General features: G+C 39.6%; 1 protein-coding gene across 7 annotated transcripts in view; it reads right to left on the bottom strand.

Annotated features, from left to right (window-relative positions):
* Nucleotides 1–17906, bottom strand: part of BBX (bobby sox homolog (Drosophila)) — a 288627-nt gene that overhangs the window by 27720 nt on the left and 243001 nt on the right. For all 7 annotated transcript variants that reach the window (XM_015562273.1, XM_006761160.2, XM_015562274.1 and 4 more), the window contains 3 exons: nt 7150–8158; nt 6058–6160; nt 2426–2574 (listed from right to left, as the gene is read on the bottom strand). In XM_015562273.1, coding sequence (XP_015417759.1) covers nt 2426–2574; nt 6058–6160; nt 7150–8158 — 1261 coding nt within the window. The remainder of the gene's footprint in view (nt 1–2425; nt 2575–6057; nt 6161–7149; nt 8159–17906) is intronic.

The following is a 17906-nucleotide window of genomic DNA, read 5'->3' as shown; positions in this document are numbered from 1 at the left end:
GTAGGGAAAATAAAATATAGACAAATGGTGAATTGTTGGAAGAATGAGGTTTCCTATGAAGACATGCTCTTACTCATGCACTAATGACCTCATACCCAAGTTTCTGCTTTGAGAATTCATTAAGAAAAGGTGCAAAGGATCTAGAGTTTAAGAAAACAATCTCTTCTCTCCTCTAAAGATCAGGCAATTACAGCACAGCTGGTATGTTAATTTCATTAATAAGTTGTAGATAGTACATTGGTGCTGCTAATGCCAAATTTTAATCAGTCACAAATACCATAATAAAATAGAGAATCAATTATTTAATTTCTGCTTTATTATAATTGCATTTTTTCTCCATGAGTTGTTATGCTAAGCAAAATCTTAAAAGACTTCCCAGCTACATAATTACTAATATTCTGTGTAAGACCAGTGACTTTGTGGTTTAACAGAAGAGTTAAAGAATGATGTTGTATGAAGTATAATCCAAACCTCTAAAAAGCTATTTCACATAAAAAGAAATACTGTTAATCTTAGTTGGGAGAGAAAAAATATACAACAGACAAGTAAGAGAAGGTTGCAAGAAAACAGATCTCAACTTCAGGGAAAAATAAATCTATTGTTACATTTCCTGATAGGTAATCGGCCATTTTCAGAGTTCTAAAATTAATGTCTCAAACCACAACAAGCAGAGGAAGAGAGTTCATCCTGCACATCAATCAATTAAGTTCAACTTTATCCGCTTGTAAGATATTTATTTATCAGCGACTTTAGATCCAAGAATTATGGGAGCTCAAGATACCTGGCATCTTTGGACTCATGGACTACTGTGCCTATTCCTAAATCTCTAGAGCACAAAGACTGTCATTGCATAGACAATCTATCGTTACAGTGCTCAGTTGCTTACCTGTCAATAAGGCTACTTGATTTCTTTCCTACCTATCTTGGAATATTGGTGATACATCCCTATTATATTTTCCCAGAAGAGCAAACTTGGTGATGCAACATTTCTTTTTGAGTTCTTTATCCACTAGACTTTGTTTTTATAAACCACAGAGGAAAACTAAGCTAAACTCTCTTTTATGTTCCTCTGTGCCTTTAATCATGAAGGGAGAATTTTCTTCAGCCTTTCAGAGCCATTTTAAGATATAGATCTCAAAGAGATCCTCCTCAGTTATATTAATACCAGTACACAAAGGGGTTTTAGGTACTGAGGGATAGAGGTTCAGATTTCTTCAGAGAAGAAACCATAATCTTCTCTATACATACACCTTATATATCCTTTCAAAAACCATGAAATTGTATTACCTCCTTAATTTATCTTTGATCATTATCATGATTGCAAAAATTTAGTAAGATTTACATAAAGATATATATCATATCATAACCATCTATCCATCTGAAATCCACAAAAGAAGGGAATTAACCGAATTTGACATAAAGCAGGCAACAGGCAGCCACTTCTGCAGGGTGATTACAGGAACTCTTCCATCAAACCCTGCTCGGAATCTAATCCTGAAAGCAACACGGCCCAGCCACGCCAGGTCTTCATCCCTCCATTCAGGGTCTTACAGGAGAGCTAACTGAATGAAGTCTCACATCCGTGTGGAAAAACACAGGTACATTTCCCCACCAATCTTTAGATCTAAAGTAATGTTAGAAGACATGTTTCTCAAGCTGAGCAACACTGTTATTTTGGGTAGGACAATCCTTCTTTGTGCTTGAATATCCCTGGCAGGTTAGGATGTTTAGCACCTGAGCCCCTGCCCAAATATAACAGTGGTCCTAGGTGTTGAGACCACTGAGAACGCCCACATTCTCCAAAGGCCCCTTTGGAACTACAATGTCCCCTTTGATGAATGCTGACATCCACCCGCGTTGTGGTAATTTTTAAAGCTTCCCTGATATACATAGGGGAGAATCTGATGGTCTTGAAAATAAATATGCTGAACAAAGCATTTTTCTAAATTTAACAAAACAAATAAAAAATATCACCAGAGTATTACAGGGAAATTTTATTTTCATTGGTTCATGCTGCCAGTAAAGAGTGAAGTCTGCTTATTAAGCAAATGGAATGATTTCATAGTCTCACAGTCCAACTTGTTGCAAACACAGGGAACAGAAGACTTAGACTCAGCAGCTTTTTGCTCAAGAAAAGTTCTGCCTTTCCAAATTAGAATGCTGGAGAGTAGAAAGTCAAAGACCACATGGAACACTTTCAAAAACCTACACACCTGTAAGGGCCAATGTATAGGCAGAGAGGCCAAAGAACAGAGGCTGAGGAGAAGTAGGAAGGGAGGAAGGGAGAAAGAAGGGAGGTAGGAACCAAGATCATCGCTACCACCTCAACCAAGGTGCAGTTACATCTAAGGGGACTTGCAGCAGCTCAGAAGAGGGTTCAGGGAGATTCTGACTACGCTGCAGGAAGGCAGAGCACACATCTAACCTTTGCTGGTTTTAGTCGGTTCTGAGGACATGCTTCCAGTCTTCTTCTTTTTTCTTGGGACAGGTACACATTTCCGGTCAAATGTAACAGGACTATATTGAGGGAGGCTGTTGAATTTTTTTTCAAATTCTTCATCCAGCTTTGCTGAGCTAATAAAAGAGAAGGGATATAATGACTTGGCACATGATATAAATATTTAAACAGAAAGCAGTACAATATGTATTTTAAGGTATTTCTTTTGAAAACAGGGTGCCTGAGAATTGGTAATAAATTCTATGCAAGGAAAAAAACCATGCTTTCAGAAAAGCTTGAAAAGATTTAGCAACACAGTTTTCTTGGTAAACTCACAGGACAGGTTATCATATTATCTTGGAAAAGCTGAAACATTATTTAAAATATCAAATATTTTGAAGTGGAGAATTTGCCATTCTCTCCATTGGCATGGGGAGTTTTCATTAAGTTCAATACAAAGCATATTCCATCCAGACAAGTATCTCATTCTAAAGATATATATATATATATATGGAAGCTTTTTGGTAATATGGTATATTGGTTAATTTTGTAAGACTTTTATTTAAAACTAGCAGCCCTGCACATGAATCTATTTGCTACCCTCCTGTAGCTCTCCACCCATTGCCCTCCTGTAGCTCCCCTCTAACCCCCCTCCATAGCTTGTTGCCTTGCTCTCTCCTGTAGCTCTCCACCTCTCACTTGCTTGCTGCCCTGCCCCATCCTGTAGCTCTCTGCCACCTGCTTGTAGCCAGTAAGTCGATGCCGTGCTTCTGTAGCTCCCTCCTCTCCCCTCCCCCTCCATAGCTTGCTATCCTGCCCCCTCCTATAGCTCTCCACAGCCCACTTGTACCTCGCTGGCCCACCCTCCTGCTGATCTGTGATCTGGTCATGACATGCTTGGTCATGACGCCTCAGGGTGTAATGGCTAATTAGCATATTCCTCTCTTACTATATAGGATATTTACTGACAAGTACTTTAAACCATATACACACAAAGAAAACACAAACACATAATTTGAACATTAGGAAATCATTCTGGAGAGCTGGCCAGCATGAGGATAACACATGCAGTGAGAAAAGTGAAGCCAGTTTTCGATGGACACACTGGCGGAAAGGCAGCACTGCTCTAACAGCATGATGACTGCAGAAAGGCCACCAGCCAAGTTGGGAAATCCTTGGGCTGCTTCTGACTGTCTGCAAGGCCTCCCCGACCCCAGCAATGGCAGCATGCCTGCTGGGCCCTAGCCTGGCTGCTGTCTTTCACCGACAGTGAGACTTATTAACTAAGACGCAGCCCAGACAGGAGAAGCTGCAGGAGAATCTCTGTGCTCGGTGGATGGGAAGTGGAAGGCGTCCTCGGGAGAGAGCAGCTTGGAGCAGCCAACTTACCAGAAGGCTACTACCTATGAGATGTACATGAGCCGTGTCCACCTAAAACTGTTCTCAGCTTTGGAGGAATGTACAAGAACTGGGGCGCAGAGATAAGACAGGCAGATAACTATCAGAACTGTCAACAGAAAAAGGCACTACTACCAAGTTCTAATCAAAGCTGCAAAGGGTGGTTGGTGGGGGTGACGTTTCTCTCTTACTAAAATCATCTTTTCATGCTCAGTTAAAAGAAAATGTTTATTCTAATGGAAAATCAGATACTGTCTGGTTACTAATTAGATGTATCCGAAAGCTATCTGTAAGATGTGAATTTTTCAGATACTCTGAATAAGCAAGACAAAACTATGAAACGTGAGATATAATCCCTAAGGTCTCTTGGGATTCTTTTTTCTTTTTTCAACTAGAATAATCACCTCTGTTTTTCTTGGATAAGTCTATAAAATTAGAACTGCCAATACTGAGTGAATTTTTCTTGGCTACAGTTAACTAAGCAGGTAGCACATTTTCTGAGATAAAAAGGTTTAAAATGCTCATTTAGAAATCTCAGGTAAGACTGACAGGAAGTGGCATTTCTCACTGCTCATGCACTATGTTGGTGTGTTCTTAACAAGGGAAACCCAGATAGTCTGATTCTGACAGGCCATTATTTAGAGGAGAGAGAGAGGAGGAAAGATCAGAAGTTTACCGTTGATTGAAGCCTGTAGGAAACCACACTCCCAGTTATCTATATGTGGCTTCCTTAGAAATGACTTAAACAAACAAAACAAAAAACCCAACCCACACAGCAATCTCTTTGTAGGGATAGATTTTCAAAAGATTGTTGCACTTTTCTTATTCCTCAAAGAGGACTGGCGAGAACATCTCTCTCAGAGCCTTGGCAGTACCTAACAGGAGCATCAGAGAACCTTCCGCTGGGGAACCTGCAAGCCTACTGTGTCCCCTAGGACTTCACTGTTTGCAATGCGAGCGCTCCTCTCATGCTGGGTAGTCACACAGAGCACTGGTAATTCCAGGAGTTACAAAGCACTGGCCCTGATGCTCAGTGTCACTTTAGGAAATACTTCATTTGAAAAATATTATTTGACAATGACAAACATGAAGATTTTGTGTCATTGTTGAAGCATAATGTAAGCAAAACTAATTTGAACTATTCTGGACTTTAAAAATATTAGAAAGGAAATATATAAAATTATACATATATTGTGTCAATATAAATAATCTTAAGGAATCATCGTCATGAGAAATAATTTCCACTCTCACTCTCTGTGATGACCTAGAGCCTTAGAATTAACCAGGCTTTGAAGCACTGAAACATCCAAGGAAAAAATATGTTGTTCCACAAACAGAAATGCAAATATTTATGAATAAACCAAATTCAATATTCCCAATGCATAAAATCTGCATACCTTTAAACACATTTATGAACAAATATGGAAAATATAAAAATGTATTTATTTCTGCTCAGTGTATTCTTTTCAAATTGGACTAAGAGAAATCTCAAAGGTTTTTTCAAAACAGTACAACTGAATATTCAGATGCTTTCTCGCTAATATAAAGTATTGGGTACCACAACTTAACTTGCAAAATGCTTTATATTAAGATTGGTATTAGAGTCTTTGGTATAACATAAAGATGAAATAATTCTTAATCATTTTATCTTGATGTATGCTACTGCTTGACACAGCACTTCAATATATAATTAATTACTGAATATTCTCTGTACCAGAGAGAATATTCAATCTATTATTTTTATTTACAGCATAGAAATATGGTTTCAACAAAATAAGATTAGAAGTAGAAACTTAATTTTATTTACCTTATATTTTCAGCTGTGATTTTTATTTTTGCAAACATATGGACATGCCTAGAAATACTAAGTAAAGCACATACAGTATGTAAAATGTAGACATACTTATATACTATCCACTGTAAACCTCAGATGGGAAAATGTGTCCTGGTGATATTAAAGGACTTACAATGTCACACTACTAATACATGGTGGACCCCAATTCACACTCAGGCCTACGTCTGAGACTTTAAGTGCGAATGACACTGTCTCTTACAACCGTGTTAACAGCAGGTTTGGATACACATGATCCGTTTCCCTTGTGTGTTTATTAAGCACTGAATGAATACTCCAGGAATAAGCAGTTAGAGATTTATGCTTGCCTTGAAAATCCTACCACACTTGGGGCTGTGTAGTGTAGCAGCCTATGCTCACAGACACTCACCCAAGGAGAGAGTCTTCCTTTGGCTTTGTCTTCTTGAACTTCTTGCTCCCACTGGTCCCACTTGGGCTAAATGAAGAGTTTCCTTTTCCTGAGCTTCGTTTCCCTAATGAAATTCAAGAGAAAGGATGTGCTCGGTATATTGGGATGGGAGGGAGATCAACTTAGTTGATTCAAAAGTGACCTCTTGACCTCTGGTATCATGGGCCTGATGGTATTAGTAAATATTCAGAGACTCAAAGTGATTCATGATGGACTACCCTCAACAAAAGAACATGCACAAGAGTGACTCACAACCTCTGAAGTAAATTTTCTTGTTGTAACTCAACAGCTATTGTGTGACTCCAGAGCAGAACACCGACTGCTAACTTTTCCATTAGAGAATCACCTGAGAGTATGGGAGTCCTTTGCTGGTGGGCACTACTAATTCTCATTCACCAACATTTATTGGAATGGCATCCCTGGAGAACTATGTACTCCCAAGGATCTTCATTCAGGGCTTGCTAGACCTCATATTCACACATTTCTAATTGAAATCTAGCTTGGCCAAAGGTAATCCCCTAGCCAGACACCATATTTTAAAATAGATGAATTTATATGAAACACTATGGAATAAAGGTAGATACATTAACTGGCTTCTGGATGCTGTTATGTTTTAAAGAACCTTCACTTCAATTATAGTTTTAACTAATGGAGAGGACTAGTTAAGTCATTTGCTCCTGGATCCTTCAGGTCAAGATTCTGCCAAACTATCGCTTGACTCAGGAAATTCTTTCCATCAGTGTTAGAAAACAGACAAAGAGCTCCTGACATGCAATACTGATCCTTCAAACCAAACACTGAGCCTATCCCAGTAAAAAAGAAAGGAAGGGTTGAATTACTTTAAACACTTATATCCTGAAGACACTCTTCTCAATGGGCTGGGAAACATGTAAAATGACAAATGTATGCCATCTATAAACCATTAAGAACTGTACAAATGTAAAATATCATTTTGATACCATATTGTTCTTTCTGGTGGTTCTTTTCACTAGGTCTAAATAAGAAATTCTGCTAGGCTTTCATAATCTTTTCAGATTTGTAGAAGTCACTTACCTCTGTCAACATTAGCTCTCAGAGAGGTGAGCATGCCCTCAGACACCAGGGTTTTATAAAGAGCACCTTTGCAAGACCTCTCGGATTTCCGGGAGCCACAAGTCTCTATTTTTCTGTGACACTCACTGTCCTCAGGCTTGGCCTGTCCTGATAAGCTGGGTGGTAATACGTCCTCTGTGGGGGTCAATGGTTCTGCTTTTATACCCTCCGGCACCTCACCAGAAATGTTCTTGCTGGCAGAAATACTGATGAAATCTGGAGGTCTTGACTCTTTGGTGATGTCTGAGGATTTCTCCTTTGACATTTTCTTCTCTCTTGATTTCACTTTTTTCTTTGGTGGCTTGGCATCCAAAACGTTTCCCTTGCCACTTGAGGATGTACGTGCCTTCTTGCGAGGGGTTTCTCCAAGTTTCTCAATGCCCCAGTCTCCCTTTGCGACAGCTTCAATGGTGTATATGACACTCTCGATGTCAGACTCTGAGGACTGCCTCTTTTTGCAAGTCTTCTTGGGTGTGGATTTATCATTTCCATGTCGATCCATTTTGCTTTTCTTCTTTTTCTTTTTTAGCTTCTCTGGCTTGTTTAATGCTGTGGGGTCCTCAATGATCATAATCCCGTGAGGATGGCACATATGATCCTTTCTACTGGGAACATCACTTATTATTATCTTGCTACTGGCAGAGTAAGAAAAATCAGAGAAATGACTATACTTTTGATCTTTGTCTAATTCTTCCTTTTTAATTTCTTTGGGATCTTCCATTTTTATAGCCATTATATCATCCATTTGCAGCTCCTCAAAATTTCTTAATTCCTTAGAATCTTTTACATTTTCCTTAAAAGATTTTTCAAATTCTGCTGCCTTCTGTAATCTGGCTTCATCTGTTTTCTCCATTTTTATCTCTCTTTCTTCCTTCCCCTTCTCCAATTCTTTAATTCTTCCGCCATCTGATTCTTTTGTTTTTATTAGCTTGGATTCTTCTATTTTCACCCCCTCTGATGCCAGGCACATCTGAACAGTTAAACCAAAATTGGGAGAACAAGGCACAAAAAATCCTTATTATTCCATACTTGAAATTAGCTTGAACTTTTAAATTATTGTCCCCTTTAAAAAATACTCAAAACAAACTTCAAATTTGACAATAATCAGTCTATTTCTGCCAAACTAACTTAAATGATTCAAATTAATAAAATATTTTAGGCATTGTGATGCATTCATTAAACTCTAGATAAGCATATACCTGAATTCTCATTTTCCAGCTTCCTGGAAGCTTTTCTTAAGAAAACAAGATTTGGTAAAAGGAGAATGGGATCCAGAGTTGAAAGACCTGAGTTTGAGTCTTAGTTCTGCTACTTGCTACCTTTGTAGCTGGAACGAGTCATTTCACTCCTTACTCCTCTGTTGCCTTTGTAAAATAAAAATAGTTTGTTTCAGAGGATTCTGTGAGGTGTAACGGTGATGATAATAAGAATTGCACTTATGGCAGCACTTAACAAATCCCCAAACTCTGGCCCAATGTTTGCCTTTTCTTCTTTCTTGGGGAAATGAGAAAAATAGCGACAATTTCTACCTATCCACTTGCAATTAAAAATAAGATAATGCTGATCACTTGAAGATTACCAAAGCCCTGAAAACTAAGTGATGGTGGCTTTTGTTTTGTTTTTTCAACTTATTTGGTGGCAAACTTGATCTCATCCAAATTTACTTGGCTGCAAATTCTGACCAGAACTAATGTAAAACTGCTTAACATCTTAATTTATTTCACTTAACGTGACTATTCATATGCTTTTGGTATCAGAATCTTCATGCATTTGAATATGCACTGGGAGAATTAACTGAAAAATGTAAAATACATACACTATATCACCATTTTCCTAAAATCTGAAAAACTTGGAATGTCAAGAAATTTGGCAGCAATTTGGTTAAGTTTTTAAACTCCCCAAATTTTACATATATAACATTAAAGGAAAAAACATGCTGATTAGAGCAAGGGCAACACAGGAATTATTGAACATTACTCTTTTTATCTACTTTGCATTAGTAACATAAAGGAAAAAGAATATTGTGGCTTGTTGAGGCCCCAAATTAAGCCTATGAGTGGGAAACTGATCCATTTTAAAAGAAATATCACCATTATATTAAGTGGCAAGTTGTCAGAGAATGTTAACATCTATAAAGTTCATTTTTCAAATTTGAATTTTTAAATGGATACTACTCTGAATTAAATATCAGATGCTCTTTAACTTCATTTTTTTCCCCCCTTAGTACTTTCAATGTCCTTCAAATTCTGCCATGAGAATTATGTTATGATTAATAAGTCTGGGGAGAAATTGGAGAAGGGGTGGAGGTTGGGGCAGACAGTGCAAGTTTTTTAAAAAAATGAACTCGACAAGAGTACTCAGCCCTGGATCATTCACAGGGAAGATCTGAACTATCATGGGTTCACAATGAAACTTTTTCAGGAAATCAAGTCAGTTAACTTTTAGACCTCAGCAAGTAGTTATGAAGACTAAGAACTTCCCTTTATTAAACTAACCAGAAATAAGGTCAAAGCAAAATGTTATCTTAAGTGAATTCTGAAACACCAATACATTTAATCTTCCCTGCATGTTTTACTCTCATGAGAGCTTTGCTATTTTTTTTTGTTTTTTTCCTGCATAAATTTTGAAATAATTTTTATTTTCCTTCCTCAATTATCTTAGATCTTCAAGAATATAACTATCCCAGTGTGGGGAGAAAGACTGTACTAGTTCTTGAAAAAAGATTAGAAAGGCATGCTCAAGGTAAATTTTATGTTTTTTCAATTACTTTCACGCTGATGGCCTCTAATAAGTCATCTCAGGGACCTTTCAGCATATAGGTTTTTACAGTGATATGCCAACAGTTTGCATTTGCACAAGTTCATCCTATCAAACCTAATAATACTTTGCAAACACTATTCTCTGCTTCAATATATTTCAAAATGATTCTCCTCATTACCCCTGATAGGGATGAAATTGAACAAATGCAGACATTCACTCTGGGGACATATTCTGGGTAATAATGTAGTATTTCTTGTGAAGTTAATTACACTGAGCACTAGTCACGCTTTACTTCCTTGTTTCAGGCTCTTGAAAGTCCCCGCCCCTCCCTCTCTCACACACACAAATAGAGTATGTTAATCCTAAATTATAAGAAAAACAATTATGTTCCTAGAAGTGAAACTACAAAAATAAAACAACTCCTAGTCAAAACTACAAACCACAAATCTCACTAACCCAAAAAACCCCAAACAAACAAGTTGGATAGAGTTGGGTGCCACTCTAGAAGTTATTTAATTTAACATGCTTCCCAATGTAGGAATTCATTTCACTATTATATTCCTATAGTTACCCAGATTTTGCACAAAAGCAATGACTATAGGAGATGGTCTGTTTGAAATTTTTAAAATATCGAGCAAAAACCCTCTCATGCCTTGTCATGCCCCGAAGCCACTTAATTTAATCCACTCCTCTCATATGAGTTTCAAATCTTGGAAGACAGACTTTATTTCCCACAAGTCTGTTGTTCTAGCATAATGTCCCAGGTTCCCTTTACTGTTCATCACAGGTAAAAAAAGCCTTCTGACCTTTCAAAGGGAAGCTAGATGCAGGATGGTGTCCTGAAGTGAGAATGGGCTTTATTGTAATTAGCTGGGTTTCTGACCAAGCACCAGACCTTGCTTGCCTAAGGCCAAACAGTGAGCTAGTATCTTAGACTTGAACCCATATGAGAAAATAAAGCGTGAGAAATGGGGTAAGAGTATGTCCTACACTGACTGTTGTGAGGCAAAGGTGAATAGATGTATGCGCATACAATTTGTAAATTACATAAAGCTTTACACAGTTTGGGGAACATTGATGCTTCAGTTTAGCAATATCTTTCTTAGAGTAAGTTTCTACCCTTCCTGTATTGCTTTTTGAAGAGAAGTAGAACTATTTACCAGTTGACAGGGACAATAATCTTCCAGTGGGGCCCTAAGACAAGTTCCCCCAACCCCTCTTTTAAACACAGGTCACACTTCTGGCTTGTGGTCAATTAAATACTGGATTTCTTTACCAACATAATATGCTGGGAAACTTGGCCTCTCCTATACTACTTCTTTATATTTTTTTGTACCTAGATGCAAGGTATTCTATTTTCCTTAAAAAGTTTATCCTTTTACAACTTGAATTAAATTGGCTATCAGCTGTGTGTTACGGACACATTTGATATAAGCTGCTTTGTATCTTCGTCCAGATCTTTGGCAATAATGTTGAGTAGGGCATGGCCAAGGACAGAGCCTCTGGCAAACCTCTAGAGCCCTTTCAGCAGCTGCCTTGACATTAATAAATGCTAGCAATCCAAGAATTTATTGTCCAGTCTAAATCCCCCCTATTTTGTTCACAAGGACATAAGATTATCTATCAAAAGTCTTCCTGAAATCTGGATATAATATGTCAATAGCATTCTCTTAGCCTATTTTATAATCATACCAAACAGAAAATGAAAATGTGCACTAGTCAGAGTCTAAATAGGAAAAGAGAAACAATTTAAGTGTATCTAGCCAAGGGAATTTAATGCAGGGAATAAGTTGGTTACACAGGTCATGAAGAACTGAGACACCCAGATAAGTAGTGTGAGGCAACCCAGGGAGTAGCTACAGCAGAAAGCACAGTGGGTTCAAAGGAGGGAAGAAATGCTACTGAAGCCCAGGGGCGGGTTCCAGTAGAAGATGGAACTGTAGTGGGGCTGTCTGGAGAGAGCTGGATGCATAAAAGAGAGGCTGCCTTTGCTGTACCACCAGCCCTCCTCATTCCTTCTTTTCATAGTGCGGCCTCTCTTTTCCTCCCCTGCCCCAATCTCCCTCCAGTGTCTCTCACAAGCTGAACCCAGCTAGGAATCAGGGGACACAGGAGTCCAGGAAAGGCAGTCGACAGCCAACTGGGATATAAGCTAGCGCACAGGACAGACAGACTCTGGGCTAGCACATTTGACAATGAAATAATTCAGGGAGACTTCGATAATTTCCCGTTTCTATCTCCTTTTCTATGAGTTTAAACATTATAAGAATCTAGTGGCCTGGTGCATGAAATTCGTGCACATTAAAAGGGGATTAATTAGAGGAAATATTTTAATATTGCTATTTGTCCTTTCTTTATAAGAGTCAGAGATGAAAGAAAATTAGTAAAATGTATATGAAAATCTTCCTCCTGTCAGTGTCTGGGGTGCACCACAGGACCCAGAGTTTAGTCCCCACCCACCCACGTGTGCCTAGACATCACACAAGACCCAGACCCGGCTGGCCCCCCCCCCACTGGGCTAGATCCATACCCGGCCAGTTGCACCCTAGTCAAAACCCACTGGGCAAGGGGCACAGCCTCAGGTCCCCTGGCCCGGGGCCGGGTGGGGGGGGGGGGCGTGCAGGCCGAGGTCTCCCGTCAAGCCCCGTTGGGCAGGGGACACGGCCTGAGTTCCCCGGCCTGACGCTGGGGTGAGGGGCATGCCTTGAGGTCCCTGTCAAGCCCCACTGGGCAGGGGGTGCAGCCTCAGGTACCCTGGCACTGGGGTGGGGAGCGCGGCCTGAGGTCCCTTGGTCCGGGGTGGGGGAAGCAGCCTGAGGTCCCCTGGCCCAGCACCAGGGTGGTTGGCGCAACTTGAGGTCCCCCGTCAAGCACACCGGGTGGGGGGCATGGCCTGAGGTTCCCCGGCCTGGTGCCAGGGTGGGGGGCGTGGCCTCAGGTCCACTAACAAACCCCGCCAGGAGGGGGGCCGCCTCAGGTCCCCCATCAAGCCCCGCTGGGCAGGGGGCACAGCCTCAGGTTCCCCAGCACTGGGGTGGGAGGCGCAACCTGAGGTTCCCCGGCCCAGGGTGGGAGAAGCAGCCTAAGGTCCCCTGTCAAGCCCCACGGAGGGTGGGGTGGGGCAGCCTAAGGTCCCTGATGATTGCTCGTTAAGGCTTGTTATGGGAACTTAGCCTCTGCTGTGGGCGCAGCCATCGTTGTGATGGAGTGATGGTCAATTTACATATTCCCTCTTTATTATATAGGATAATTTTCAAAAGTCTTTAGGAATTAATAGTCTATAAGTCTGTATGACATAAACAGAACCTGGGAATAGTTATGGATGCCATCACTCTTAGATATGAGCAAATTCTCTATTGAAAGTCAATCTCAAAAGGAAGGGATTCTAGCCCTAGCAAGTTTGGCTCAGTGGATTGAGCAACAGCTGTGGACTGAAGGGTCTCGGGTTCCATTCTGGTCAAGGGCAGATTCCTTGGCTGCAGGCTCAATCCCCAGCCCTGGTCTGAGCACATGTGGGAGGCAACCAATCAATGTATCTCTCTCACATCGATGTTTCTCTCTCTCTTTCCCCCTCCCTTCCATTCTCTCTCTAAAAATCAATGGGAAAATATCCTTGGATGAGGATTAACAAAACAAAACAAAAGGCAGGGTTTCTAGAGCCAGATTGCGTAAGATTGCAGACTGATTAACTCATTTTATCTAAATCTTTCTGTGCCTCTGTTTCCCAAACTATAAAACAAGACTGTTAGTAGTATTTGGTTTAGGAATATGGTGAAGTTCAAAGAGTTGCACATGTACAGTACTTAAATTAGTTCCTTGTATAAAACAAAAATGATATATTCTGACAATCATCTCTCTGGGGCCTTATGGCATATAGAGAAAATGTTGGCTATTATTATTATTACTAGTAATATTCATATTGGTAGCATTAATAGCACATCATGGCTCTGGCAGACTAACTGCTTCACTCTAATTGTTCATATAGGATTGAATGAGTCTAAAGTTGAAAAAAGAAACATATACAACAAAATTAGACTCAGGAAGACTTAAATCAGTTACCTTTCAAGAAGCAACTCTTATTAAACACACATTAAGCTCAGTTCTACTTTTGGGTACAAGCATCTCTACTTACATCTACTTTTGGGTGCATATATCAACACTTCAGTGGGACTTAAAGTGCGTACACACTACATTACAGAAAGATGCAAGGACGTGTGCACGGGTAAGCACATAGTGGGCACAAAAAACCATAAATCAATGTGAACTCAAATGAATAAAACTGCACTGTGGGAAGTACAAAATTAATGTCTGTTATTAATTAGTCAGGCTGACCTTAACAGAAGGTTGTTAATCAGGCCCCGAAACAGAACATGCCTTAGCAAATGACAATTTATTCTTCTATTATTATTTTAAATTGAACAATCACCTTCTTTTAAAGTGAGAATGTAAAATCATCTGCAGGGCACCTTCTGGGTGGATTCCCATGGCTGTATTCAGAGAAGTTAAAATGTTAATGTCTTAAATCAAATGCTGGGCACCAATACTTGGTACCTATTGTGTATTTCCTCGGGTACTACACTCTATTTTTATAAGGGTAACTCAGTGGGTACAAAATGTATCCTGTTCACCTTTGTATTATTCACCAAGAATACCCTAGTACCTGTCTTCAAAACAAATGCATTCAACAGATAACTGTGTTAAACTGCATGATTCATTAGTTCCAAAATAACGGATGAGTCTAAATGCTTTCTGATTCATACCAAGAAAGAGTTACTTTCTGAGACTATAAAAAAAACAAACAAACAGTGCTAATTGTGATCCTGCTACTGTTTGGCCTGGACTAGCAATCACACTGTCCTTGGCTATGCTTCACAAGAGCATCAGTGAAAATTAAACATGGAAATTTTAATTTTCACCTTGACAATACTTTAATTTTAACTCTGAAAAAGTGGTTTCTCACTGTTTTGTGTAATCAGAATGGCACATCAGTGATGTGCTAGAAGAAATGTAAATAAAAAAAATGTAACTCACTCCCTAAAGAAAAACAAAACTAGTATGTTGAAACCGAGGTCTTAACGATGTACACGTTGAATGGATATAGAAGACTACACTCTTAAAAATGACTGCAAAGAAAAAAATGCAACAGGAATATTGAAGGGGTCAGATAAAATGGAGGGGTTATGCTTTATGTTCTGCAGTTCAAGGAGGCTGTCATGTTCAGTTCAGGTAAGACCACATCTTAGGTTCAGGATTTGTTACTGGGGACTTGCTCTAAAGACATAATAAATTTGAGTCCATCAAGTCTTTATCTCATGGAATCAAAGACATTTTAAAGTGTATACCTTTCTTCAGAACTATCAATTCATTTATTTAATGTGCCTTTAAAAGACTTAGAGAAATGACCAGTAAAAAATAATCATGTGTATTAGACAAGTAATGCTACAGAAATAGAAACCCTTTAACTGGTATAAAGAAATGGGTACCATCCCATTTTATCTCGCTCTTAATTATATTTTGTCCTTCTTTGTCTATTATACAGGAACCAGCTAGACTTAAAAAAAAAAAAAAAAGGCAGTGTAAACAGACTCACTGACACTAATCAGGGAGTTTCAATTTCAAAACAAATGTCTTGCAGCCAAGGTATGTTTACAATCATTTCGCACCAGCTTATTACCTGCCAAACATGCAGACATAACCCAAGGATGGCTTTTGGCAGTGTTTTCCAAGATGTGCATTTCTCCTATAATTAAATGAAACCAGAATGTCTTTGCCATAGAAATACACGAGCTGATGGTTTCAAGGAATAAAGAATAGCACTGCTGCTAAAAAAAAATAATAATAATTTTCTTTATTATAAAAGGTAACTGGTCACAGACTAGTGGTCTAAGTGTCTCCCAACTCTAAAATCTGGGCATGTGAAATAGTTTATTATTTGGTTTGCTGAAATAATTGGGCCAGGAGAAATGGTGGTTTAAATGTTTCTCTTTACCCACTATTTCTTCAGAAACAATACCATTCCTGCAAACTTTAAATGCATCTACTAACAGAAGTCACTAGGTGCATTCCTGTATTCTAGCTCCTCCAAAAGTAAGCTGGTGCAACCTGGGTATGAAATGCACGGTTTTAGGAGTTTTCTAAAAATGACTCACATCTCTGCATAAAAACATGGGAAAAAACACATCACTTTAGATAAAAAGCCCCCTCAGATAAGTATTAGAATTCAGCTGTGTGATGACAGGGTAGGGGAAGCTGAGGCAGGAAGCCACATATTGAGGTCTGAGCTTCAGGAGTTACAACAGGATCGGAAGGATAATGTACATCCATAATATACGAGGACACAACACAAAACTTGAAGTCACCCCTCAGTCTAACACCACCTGTAATTGGTAATGGTGGGGAATGCTACTGTGACTGGAGGGATGGGATTTCCTAGTTTTATCAGTACAGTATATAATTTCTGTAATTTTATCATAATTCAGCTTTTCTTAAAGTAAGCCATAATTTTCCATAAGATCTAATTTTTACAGATACTAGAATAAACCTGTATGTAATTTGTTTTGAATTATAACTGGCTTCTGTAAGTTAGAATATAAGTAAAACCAAGGCGTTGAGACCTCTGAAAATGTCTCCATCCTTTTTATTAAACAGGATGAAGGACAACTTTTTCAATTCCCTTCATCCCAGCAGATCTATAATCTTTCTTTTTTATACACAAGGAGTGTATTTGGAGAGATCCAGCACCCTCCTTCTCCAACTCCACCCCAACACGTAACTAGTTTCATAAATTGGGGTAAAGAAGAAAGTACAACACAGTGGGTACCCTGGGCCAGACACAGCAGTGCTGTGGTGACCACTTTTACCTTTCTCCTGTGCTCAGGGGAACATTTGTCTCTGCTTTCCAAACTCAGCCACTTACCCTGCTGGCAATCCCTCTCTTGTTGACGTTTTTAGTAATGGATTTTCTCAGCTATCCCTCTCCACCTCAGCATCTTTCCTCTCTTCTTTTGTACTATTGGACTGTTCATCCACAAACACCCAGGCTCCCCTAACAGGTCAGGGTCAAACTTCGGAAAGCCATTCTTTTCCCCACACTCAGGCTGTGAAGTGCAGTCACCTTCGGCACTCCTTTTGCTTTGCCTCTCACATCAACGCAGTCATCCAACTGAGTCCCGTGCAGCTCCCCTGATGTCTGTTTCTGCCTCCTGTTCCTACCGCTAGCTCCCCTTCTCCAGCTTCCTGTCTTCTTCACACCTGGATTTCCCCGAGGCTATCTACTCCATTCCACACGCTCTGCCAAGTATCTCTCCAAGTGGTGCTTATATCACTGCATACCTTTGCCCCAAATATTCAATGGCTTCTCATTATGTTCACATAGAAATGTCTTTGCTTCACACTAAACACTCTCTCAATTCTGACTTGCAGCTGCACTCCGCCTTCCCTGCCCAAATCTCCTCCACTCCTGCCAGTCTGATTTACTTACCACCCACTGATCTCACACTTTCCTGCCTTTATCTCTTTGCTATCTCTCCCCATCTCTCCATTTAATTATGCACAAGTCACAATCTCTCCTGGGCACAGCTGGTCAGGTACAAAAGAGGAAGGTGAACAAGTAAAAGTGGATGCTACCAATGACTTTTAGCCCCAGAGTCAGGGCTCAGTAGGGAGAGGAGAGGATGGTCACATTTGCACAGCAAACACCTCTGCAAGGAGGCAGCTTATTAGTTCTGAACACCTGATCCAATGTAGGAAGGTTATTTAGCCCAGTGTTTCCAGATCTCTCAATTCTCATGAGAAATCAGAAATTTGTATTTACTCAAAACCTATATTTTTAAAATATTAGCCACTAACTCAAATACAAATGATAATAAAAGTCAACAAGTTATAAGCCAAACAAAGCAAGTTGGCTGCTAGTTTCAACCTCTCTTCCTCAACAACTCCTTCATCAAGACCCATCTTCA

Source organism: Myotis davidii, unplaced genomic scaffold (genome assembly GCF_000327345.1).
Source record: "Myotis davidii unplaced genomic scaffold, ASM32734v1 scaffold1798, whole genome shotgun sequence".
Classification (NCBI taxonomy): Eukaryota; Metazoa; Chordata; class Mammalia; order Chiroptera; family Vespertilionidae; genus Myotis; species Myotis davidii.
This window is presented reverse-complemented; position numbering and strand designations above follow the sequence as displayed.